The following is an 11,012-nucleotide window of genomic DNA, read 5'->3' as shown; positions in this document are numbered from 1 at the left end:
TCTTAAGGGGCTTTGGGTAAAGTTAAAAATGACTGATTGGAGTGAGGAAGGAGATGAGAAAAGAAAAAGTGGGAGGAGAGGAGGAGCGAAGGAGAGCTGTCACAGCTGACAGGGAGAGGAGCCAAGTAATAACTACAGCAGATACAGCCCATGTGCTGAGATAAATGGTGTAATATCTGCATGGATCAGTGTCGCTACCATCTTCTAGGAAAAAAAAAGGCCTCTGAAGTAAATTACATCGATATCTTTCCCACGTAACACACAACAGTCACACTGAAACACACACCTCCTGCAATTAGTATGTATTAAGATGTGGACGGGGGGAGCTTCAGTGTCTCCAGACCACTCTGTAAATGTCTTCCCCCAGCTGTCCGGCCTCATCATCACGCAGACGCAGGGAGGGAGGGGGCGACAAGGGAAATCAATTTATTAAGATGGCAATATTCTGCTAATGAGGAATCAAGTGGATTGACTTCTCACATGAATCCCATCATGTCCACTTATAAGATGAAACCAAGAAGCCATTAGTTTAGTGTGACTGATTCTTCTGGAAGTTCTGCTTCTGTAGGTTTGTTAACACTCCCACCTTGTGGTGGGTTTATGCACTGCAAAGGAAGGAACAAAGGAATGGCAACACATTTAAATATAGTTATAAAAACTGGAAACATTTATATTTTATGATTAATTTAACAAAATATAAAAAAATGGGTTACTCTGGTGCACACTCTTTTTTATGTTTTATGGTGTGATTTCTGAATATAATGAGAAAATCTGCAACAATTAAATATATATATATATTTAAAATGCTTTCCAAAGCTGCTGCAGCAAATTCAAGACAATATAAAAGTCGTGATCAGTAAAAGTTTGGTGTTTTATAGAGCCTGCACAGAGATTCATCGGGTCGGATTCATTGTGAGGAAACGATAAACCGATTGCTCCAACCTTCACCAGATTCTTCTGCTGTTTGTCAGGTAGAGAATCTTGGAGGCGTCAGGTGTTACACAGGAGTGGGATCCTTTTGCTTGATTTTGGGGGAAATTACCCACAAAATGTTATCACTGAATAGAATTTCCTCTTTGGAAAGTGCAGCCACTGAATTCAGACTTAAGTGGCGTTTTGCCCTCATGCACAACCAACAGATCAGTTTCAGTTATTTTGTGCTATTTTTAATTTAAGAGACAAAGCTCCTATATTAAGCTTTGTCAGTTCAAATCAGTGCAGCTATGAAAGTTTCAGTTCTTTGTTTTTGAATATTGGATTACTTTTTTAACTTTCCTTTTTCCACACCCTGTGGTGTTTGTGTGGTTAAAAAACGTCAATTTTTCACCTGCTGGCATTTATGATTTACTGTGTTTTGTCTCTACAGTTTGCAGCAATCCTAGTTAGTATAGAAAAAGAACTTCCTCTTCGTCTTCCATCTTTTACCTCCTTGATTTGTCTGACCAACCTCTAAAGTTCATTTTAAAATATTTTTTTTCTTCATGAACTCCAAAAATAACTAGCATTTGACCTCTTGATGCCTGAAATTTATTTAGAAAAAATGAAATTCACTCTTTGCTTTTAAGGAGATCCCAAATTAAAGCTGATCCACTGAATATCCGGCCCCCATGTTGACCAGCCGAGTGGTATTCACACTTTATATTTTTACAAAAAGTACTTTACAAAAAAGTTGGATTTGATTTGACTATTCAAAGTAAATCAAACCTTGAAATGTAATTTTCACCATGCGTCCATGGACAACTCTAAAATACTCATCAAATAATATTCAAAAATATCACATCCATAATACTGACTATTGTTGAAAATTTTGACCTCATTGTTACATTTACAACTAAAGATCAAACTGAAAGGAGGTCAAATTGCAAAAAAAAAAGAACAGCTAATAAACTTGTTTATGATTATTGGCCCTTAAAGGCCCTTTTTACTGCATTGCCACATTTATTGCTGTGCTTGGATTAAACTGATGTCTGTTGTTTTCATTTTGGCTCACTTCAAAACACAGTCTGTCCTCAAGCACTAAAGTACAGGAAGTTTCTAGTACTAACAGCATTTCTTTAACTATATCTGAAACTTTAACTTAGAAATTCCATTCAAAGTGTTAAATCTCTTCATCTGGTGTGGTCACCACCCAAACTGATGGAAATACCATGCAAACTTTGGTAAATATTTAGCAGCAACTGTTTGGAGAAATGTGCTCCAATCACTGCTTCCCTTGTTTGTAGCTGTTGAAGATTTAATAAGTAAACTGTGTATTGAATTACATTTTGCTGCCAAGTGTTTATAACCTTTGGTGACTCTGTTTATACCTCACCGTCCAATTTTTGAAACACTTTGTAACTCCTCTTCTGAGCTGTTGATGCTTTCACTTTGTGGGGGCAGCTTAGAAAATGTCTCTTTTTTGTATGTACGTATGCACGAACCTGTATAGTGGTAAAAACTTTCTAAAATTACAAGGTTCTCTAAAATAGTTTTCCTCACTAATTTCAAAGACTAAAAAGTGAGGTAACAGTGAAATATAATCTATCACATTTTAGATACATAAGATACTCTCTTACCTTTGAGGCATCAAGTACATTCTTGAATGCAATGATCATTCCTCAGCTTTTGAGGTGTGGTCTCAAGCATGTTAAAGAGTGACAAAACCCTTCAAATCTTTGCATAAAAGTAGTCTGGAGATCCATGCTAAAAAAAAAAAAAAACAACACTACCACCTTTGTTCAGTACTTGGTAATCATGATATTTTGTCATTTGAAAACTTGCTCATATACTCAAATATGTGTCAAAAACTAACTCATAATCCTTCTTCTCCCCCTGTAAGAGAGATTGTAGGACTCTGCTCTGAAAATACTGTGTGTCACCAGGGCTGAGTGTAACATTCTAACATGTAAAACTCAGTTTGGTTGTTCTTCCTTCTCATGTGCAGCCATGAGTCAGTGGAATGTTCTTCTCACAGAATTGATCTTGTATACAAATTCCAGTACATTTCTCACTTTTTACTTGCAAAGTACTTTGAGGTGCAACACATGAAAAGCGTTTTTTTAATAATAATCATTTAAAAAAAACTTGATTGATTATCAAAGCTTGGTTATTGAGAATTGTGCTAGTGATGTTTATTATTATACAAAAAGGAATTTTCCATTGTTTTTTTGTGTTCCAGGTGGATCAAGTTACAGATTTGGAAATTATATTATTAAACGAGATGGTACATATTCTGTAAATTGTCCATTGTGGTTTTGACTTTGGTTTTCATTCTCCTGCTGTCAGACTGACATCCTTCCTTCTGGTTTTAACAGAGTTTTTAAAGTTTTCTGTGCAGTAATAATGTCTGCAGACAGACAATGTTTATCAGGGTTTTTGTCCTTCTGTAAGTTGTTATCAAGGCAGCTGAAGAATTTGAAGGCAAATTGTCTGCAGGTCAAAACTCAGTTGAAAATCAGACGACTTCAAGAGATAAAGCAGAATACCAGGCACCATGACTTTCATGAAATGATATTACACTCTTCTATTTATTTCTGTATTTATTTGATCACTTTTCAAGTGATTGGTGTTCTTTTGTGCATTATCCTTTGTTTTTAAATTAATTAAATCTTAAATAAACTCTATAGTTTTTAGTTCGATTTGAATATTTTTCTTTTTTTTTTCTTTCTACATTTCATATTGGCCTATCAGGCCAATAAACACACACACACAAAGGGTCAAAGTGCACATAATGAAAAATGTCCCCCACATTGACAAACCTCTTGGTACGGTCCACTTCCTATTTTCCTCAATAGCTCCACCTTTTCTTACTTCTCCTGGCCTAAACAGGTAGGTACCTTTACACTTAGACCACAAACAGAACAAAATAGAGCAACAACTCAATGTGTGTATCACCATGGGTATACTGTAGTGTTAAAACTTTTTAATAAAATCATTGTAAAGAAAAGGGAAGTTTTAATCACTTGAACTGAAATGATTCATAAAGTGGAACTAAATACTTCCTAAACTTTTCAGAAACATTTAAAAAATCTGAGCTGTTGGGCCTTTTTTTTATCCTCAACCTTTTGGTTTGTTTTAGCTCTAAATCGTTGTGACTCAATGGCTAAGAGCTTTTCCTGATCTTGATGTATTTAAGCATACCAAAGTGTGCTCACACTTGCCATTTGGAGCTCAGCCATTCAAGACTCAGCAATCACTGCAACAATAAAGCGGTTTGATCGAAACCTTTAGTTCTGAAACCCAAAAAGCCAGAAAAGTCTAATCTAATTAGAGATTTTAAGTCTAATCATTGATTCTTTAAATAAGCAGCGGCATGAAAAAGGTAAAAAATATTTGCACTTCTAAGCTACTAAGCTGATATGTGAGGCAATTTGTTCTGAGATGTAGCTGCAAAGCCGTTCCTGCCTTCATTAAGTGTCATTTAATTCCAGCTAAATGATGAATGTAACACCCCACAGTTCAATTTATTTGCAGGGGTTAGCATACTTCAATTAAATAAAACAATTGGAAGAACCGTTCTCTGCAGCATGAGGAATCGCCTGTCTTCCCACTTCCTGTGTGTCAGCTGCAATATGAAAATTGCTCAATCACTTCAGCAATGATAGAAGCAGAGAAATGTCTTTTTGATTGTGTGTTTTATAGTTTATACTGACGTTGAAGCAGATTGAGGTGGAACTATCCCAGCAGTGTTTGTAAAGACTTCTCTGTTCACATGGTTACAGCGAGGCCCCGGACTGACCATGTGCCCTCCACTACAGCTGCAATCTCTGTGGTAACTGAGTTAAATTCCCAGAGCCATATATGGGCATGCGTCCCACACAGATGATGTCAGCAATAAGTGGAGGGCTCCCCTTTCGTATTCTGGAGCAGACAGGGGTGTGTGTCCCTCTGGGCAGGGAACAGTCAGAGCAAGTTTTTTCTTTCTTTTTTTTTTTACGTCAGGAAAAAGGCTGTTGCTCAATGACTATTGCTAAACAGAGAGCCAAAGGGGAACTTGGTAAGATTTTTGTTCAAATATGAGTCCCGAAAGGCTAGTGAAGTCATTCAAAAACTCTTTCAGAGCGTCGGTGTTGGAGGAGCGGCGGTGGTGAAGAAGTGGTACTAAGTAAGAAGAAAGACGAAGGAGGAGCTGTTTTCTGACTAAAACTTATTGAGGGCTGAGTAAACAAAATGGGAAAATCTGGTAAGAAAAGTCTTATTTTTACTCTTTAAATATTTTTAAATCATGAAAATATTTATTTAAAATAGTTATGTTAGGTATTTCTGACATTTAGGTCTTGTTTTATTTTAAATTGTTGCCATTTTTGTGGCTTATCTTGTGAACTCTTGACTTCTCATGAATGCGCCCATTGTAGTGAGTCCTCCAGAGACTGTAGAACCTATGAAAAGACCATTGAGTGACAGGCACCGAGCATCTGAGACCGCTTGGCCTGCTCCATCATGATCCGTCACCGAGTTGTGACTCAGTCTGAGATCAGTTAGTCTGGAGGTTTCATCTCTGCAGTCGTGTGTCAGGCCTCCGTGTTGCATCATCATCATACCTTTTCTGTCAGAGGGTCTTCCTGTCTCTCATCTTCTCTTGTCTCTCAGCCTCAAAGCAATTTTCGGAGGAGCTGCTGCAATGCCATAATGAGTACAGGAAGAAGCACCAGGCTCCTGAGCTGAAGCTGAGCAGCAAGCTGAGCAAAGAAGCTGCCCGGTGGGTCTTTCTTTTTTTTTTTTTTTTTTTTTTTATTTTGGACACAGATCAAATTAGGAGCTTAATTAGCAAGGAGCATGTGCGGAGCATCAGTCATTGTCGGATAGTTGAGGATGACAGGTCCAGCTCCGGCTGTCATGTTCTGTAACCACAAACTGCGACTAGGATGAAAGGATTACTAATAACTGAAGCTACATGGACATATTATTTAGCTCAAATCTGATCTCTATCTCATTTTTTTCTAAAAATGTATGATCAAAAAATACTTTGAGAATCAACAGAAGGGGAATTATTATTGCAAATCCTAATTCACTTTCAGGAGAGCCCTGCAGAGAAACTGTAGGACCAATCCGCTTCTTCATTTTCTAATGAGCTCTACAGGGAGCGGTGCAAGGTTTCCTCTCTCTGTGTAATCAATACAATCATTAATTTGTCTTTCTGTCAGCTAAACATAATGAGCTACTCCTCCACAAACGCAAAACAGCAGGGAGGAACCAGGATAACTGCAGGCTTTGCCAAATGGCTGTGCTGGGAAGTAAAGAGGAAAAAAAGTTTTGTTTTTAAGTGTTCTTTAAGGAATGTAGCCTACAGCAGTATAATGCTTTAATTGATTTTAATTAGTATTTTTGTGCTTTATTCTGCTAAAATCTATTTGATGCTAAATTCTTCATTAAGGAAGTCGTTTTTCAACATAGAAACAGCTGAAAAATTGCCCCAACTATTAAAAAAGATTTAAATTATTCATTTCAGCAGCGGAGCAAACAGATAAAAGCTCAAGACTTCTCATGTTGGACAGATTTTACTGCTCCAACATGGCTTATTTAGCTTTGAACACATGAGGAGTATATTTGTATAAACCTCTTCTGCGTTTGAGGCGAAATTTTTATTTTTATTTTTTTTTTAAAACAAAATAGAGAATGAAATAGAATGTAATAGAAATCCTGATTACTTTAGTTATTATTAGTTAAGATTATTTAGTTGTTAAATGCCTATATTACTTATTTTTTACTTATTTTTGCTTTGTAAAAAAGTCATTAAATGAGAGATGCATTAACTTGTATTTACTAAGAGGCACAAACACTCTTGATGGAGATGCATGTTAATAACCTTGAATGGTTTCACAAATTATGTCATAAAATCACAAAAGTTCTGAAAAAATCCACCAAAAAATCCACATGTTGCCCTAAAACTGTAGATTTGAACTCAACAAGTCTTCAGGAATCTAGTCTGGCATCAAAATAAGGAAGTAAACCTGCACTTATCTCATAAACTTCTTGAGATCGGTCCTGAACATGTGGTAAATGGATCTCTGTGTTTTCCTAATGTCATCAACCTCAACAACTGAATCCTCTCTGACTTGTTTTGGTCTCTTTTCCAGCTATGCAGAGAGTTTGGCCAGTACACGGATCCTAAAACACAGCGAGGCGTCCACCAGAGGCAGCTGTGGAGAAAACCTGGCCTGGGCCTCCTATGACCAAACAGGTAACCAACCTTTCTTTCATCACTTGTCTCAGGAAATGACATCAAATAAGTTCATCTATTAAAAAAAGCCTTTATTTGGCCTGAATAAAACTTGATATCATATGTTATACTTCATTGATCAGTCTGGTATTATGTTAAACAACAAGAAGTCCAAGATAAAGAACAGTGTAACGTGATTGCATAAAAACAATTTTCTGATAGTTTTCAATGTCTTAATTATAAAATGAAACATATGGTTCTGTAGGGTTGCTTTGGCATCTCAGAATTTTGACTATTTTTCACGGGATTCTCATTTTAATTTCATGGTTCTGATTTTTTTTCTCACAAAATATTGCCTTTATTCCTCAAATATTTTACTTTTTTTTCTGAATTTCTACTTGAATCTCAAAATTCAGACTTTTATCTCAAAATTGTAGCAGTTTTTCTTATGATTCTATATTTTAACTCACAATTTTGACTTTAATCTTACACTTTAGATTTTTTTTTCTCGAATTTCTTTTTTTTACTTTTTTGTGACAATTTCTCAAAAGATTATACTTTAATCTCAGAGTTCTGACTTTAATATCAGAATTCTGACCAATAATCAGGGAATTCTGACTGTTTTTCTCAAAATTCTGACATTCACTTTTCAATTGTGTTAATATTCAATCTTTTAATCCCTCAGTTTTGACTGTTTTTCACAGAATTTTGACTTTTTTTCTCAGAACTTGTAATTTAATGTCAGAAAAAATTTTGTTTTTCTACTGTTAATCTTAGAGTTTTTACCTTTTCTCATAATTCCTACATTCATCTCAGAATTATTTAGTAGGAATCTAGACTTTAATCTCCTAAATTTTACTTCAATTCTAGAAATTTGACTTTATTCTCAGAATTTTGAGTTAACCTTTTTTATTTTTTGTTTTTCTGCAATCAAAGTTGGCATTCTTTCACGTAGAAAAAGTCAGTTTCACATTGTCTTCCTTTTATAGCTTCAATCTTCTTCTGTAGACTCAAGTTCTGACCTTCTTTTTTTAATCTTTGCAGGTACTTGTCATTTCCTAGATTAGTATGAGAGTTTCTCTTGAATCCTGTAGTTTTTCTTTCTGCTTAGGATGAATTTGTGGTTGAATGACATCATTCAAGCAGAGCTTTAGTTGTTGGATAGCAGGCCTGACATGAACCCTGTAGGAATTAGTATGTGGAGAAGTTAATGGTTAACACATTGACTACAAGGCGCCCAGTAACTGACCACATTCCTTTCCACCGTTCTCCAACATAGTGGTTAGAGTAGCATCTTTATGCCAACATGTGTTGCTCTGGATTATATTCACTTCCTTTTTGACCTTATTTGGAAGTAGAAGTCAGAAGATTTTTCCCTCTCTTTCATTAATATTGTTTTACTTTTTGTGTTTGAGTCTGATTTACTTTTATTTCTTCATTTTCAGACATTACAGACCTCAAAATAGTTTGGATAAGTGAACGTTACCCTCTCTTTGCCTACAGGGCTCTATACCAGAGCTTTAACATAATCGTTACACAAAGACTTTAGATGTTCTCTGTGATCAGAGCTGTACAAGAAAATGCAACGTCGTCCGTGAGTCCCAAAGGCCAGCAGCTGAGCTGAACAGCTGGGATCAGTTTCGCCCCCATTTCAGATCCAATGAGTCACTGCACAAATATCTCAGCACAGGCCAGTGTGATTCAAAAAGCAAAGATTTACTGCAAACATGTTCAATAAAGGGATTTGTGGCCTCATGTGCTGTGTCTTTTAAATTCATGATGTGAATTTTTACACTTTTTAAAATCTTTTTTGACACTCATACAGGTAAAGATGTGTCGGATCGCTGGTATGAAGAAGTGAAACAGTACAACTTCAGCCGTCCAGGATTTTCCACTGGCACTGGTGAGATTCCCACGTTCTCTTCTTTCTCCCGGTCGGTCAGACGCTTGCTTTGGCGCTTCTGTCCTTCTCTGTTTACGTGTTGACAGTCGTTTTCACAGAACGTCACACAGGCCCGGGCAGGAGGCAGCTTGTTGTTATGCTTGTGCTGAAGCCTGTGACCGCTTGTCTCGGTGGCCAGCCAAGGGTAAACTCGAGGGACTTCACAGTCCTGTTTGTCTCTCTTAAAACGCACACGCCGTATCATGTCTGCTCTAATTCCTCCAGATGGTTTCCCATAGCTTCAGTGTGCATGACTCCGTGTGACTGACTCACACACGAAGGTTGCTCGGAGGTCATCACAGCCGTTTGCTCCAATTTGGGAGGAAAAAAAAGAGAGAGAGGGATAAACTGTACCGGTATTTTCATATTTTCTTCTCATTTATAGGACATTTCACGGCAATGGTGTGGAAGAACACCAAAAAACTAGGCGTGGGCAAAGCCGTGGCATCAGACGGGTCCTCCTTTGTGGTTGCCAGGTATTTCCCAGCAGGAAACATCACCAACCAGGGACACTTTGAGAATAATGTTCTCCCACCTAAAGCCAGCTCCTGAAGGGAATTTTGATCTCCTGGATTTGGCATGAGCTTATGGCAGTTACTCGGGGGGTGTTGACTGCCTGCCCACCTCCCCATGGGATACAGCTGGGACATCGGGAAATCTTATCTCATCCAAACGCCTCCCACATAGATTTATACTTTGCACATAACATGATAAAATCCTGTGCTTTTTTCAAGTTAAAAATGTTAAAACATTACTAACATCTTCATGTATGCCAGGTATTTTAATTCCTGTAAATTATTTTTGTAAAACTCTTGACAGTATTTTTATTGTAGCATTTGTTTTTTTTGTGTGTGTGTAAAAGTGTGTTGATGTAAAGTCTTTGCCCTGTTTTTACGCTAATAAATAAAACATCCTGTAAATGTGTGAATTATTTTTTTATGTCTGTGGAAAAAAAGTTGCCAGATTGTCATACATTAACCCCCTTTTTTCAACTCTTTTTTTGTTGAGTTTTTGAGGCAAAAAAGTACACTGTTCAATCAGAAATATATAAATCATATGATTTATTAGCATTTTTAGTATCTTTTTTAAATAGTCATTGGTATCTGTTTTAGATGAAGACCATAAACAATTCTACTGCATTAACTACATTTTTTTTTTTTGACAAATACTACAACAGATTACAAGCTGAGTCCTGTGGTTACAGGGTTCTACTACTATTTATTTAATCATGAACTGGCATGTGAAAAATAAACTCATTTTAATACTTTTTGGGATCTTTATTGCTTATTTTTTAATTCATTGTATTTTTTTTTATCTTTTTAAAGCCCTTTTAATAAGAATAAAGGTACAAGTAATAACAAACATTTTCTTGAGGTTGTCCATACTTGTACCCTGGAACATGTAAATCACTTTAGTTTGTTTGTCATCAAATGTTATCATTTTATTTTTTCTGGATTTAAACTGCCTTGCATTTCAGGGGCTACATAGCTAACTAATATAAATGGTAAATGACATATACTTGTTTAGCGTTTTTCTACCGTCCTTGAAGGCCCAAGGCACTTTACAGACACAGACACATTATTCACACACTAATGGTGGTTCTGCTGCCAAACACTGGCGCCAACCTTCCACCAGAGGCAATTTGGGGTTCAGTGTCTTGCCTAAGGGCACTTTGACACATGGGTAGCTAAGGCAGGAGTCGAATCTGCAACCTTCTGCTCGGGAGTCGACTTCCCTACCGCTGCACCATGGCTACTCATTTATATAAAAACTATTTTATTGTGTATAATTGAAGAAAGGCTGAAAACTTCCATTCTAGACCACCTGCAAAGACAAAAAAGTTTGGATGCTTTGCTCTGAATATACAGAGTAAAGACTGAAGGATTTAGAGAGTTGAACAAAAAGGATTTTTTTTTTTTATCAATGTCTTGC

At 36.6% G+C, this 11,012-nt stretch overlaps 1 protein-coding gene across 3 annotated transcripts; it reads left to right on the top strand.

Annotated features, from left to right (window-relative positions):
* The first annotated feature begins 3,725 nt into the window (after nt 1-3,725).
* Nucleotides 3,726-10,347, top strand: glipr2l (GLI pathogenesis-related 2, like). Of its 3 annotated transcripts, none has more exons than XM_024266878.2 (6): nt 3,726-3,807; nt 5,039-5,161; nt 5,569-5,677; nt 7,056-7,159; nt 8,964-9,041; nt 9,466-10,347. In XM_024266878.2, the coding sequence occupies exons 2-6, from the start codon at nt 5,149-5,151 to the stop codon at nt 9,630-9,632; spliced, it is 471 nt and encodes a 156-aa protein (XP_024122646.1). In that variant the 5' UTR covers nt 3,726-3,807; nt 5,039-5,148; the 3' UTR covers nt 9,633-10,347. The 3 variants fall into 3 exon arrangements, with proteins under 3 accessions (XP_024122646.1, XP_024122645.1, XP_036071930.1); XM_024266877.2 differs by lacking the exon at nt 3,726-3,807 and adding an exon at nt 4,462-4,975; XM_036216037.1 differs by lacking the exon at nt 3,726-3,807 and having other exon boundaries at nt 4,462-5,161.
* The last annotated feature ends 665 nt before the right edge of the window (nt 10,348-11,012 follow it).

Source organism: Oryzias melastigma, linkage group LG16 (assembly GCF_002922805.2).
Source record: "Oryzias melastigma strain HK-1 linkage group LG16, ASM292280v2, whole genome shotgun sequence".
In the NCBI taxonomy this organism is placed as follows: domain Eukaryota; kingdom Metazoa; phylum Chordata; class Actinopteri; order Beloniformes; family Adrianichthyidae; genus Oryzias; species Oryzias melastigma.
This window is presented reverse-complemented; position numbering and strand designations above follow the sequence as displayed.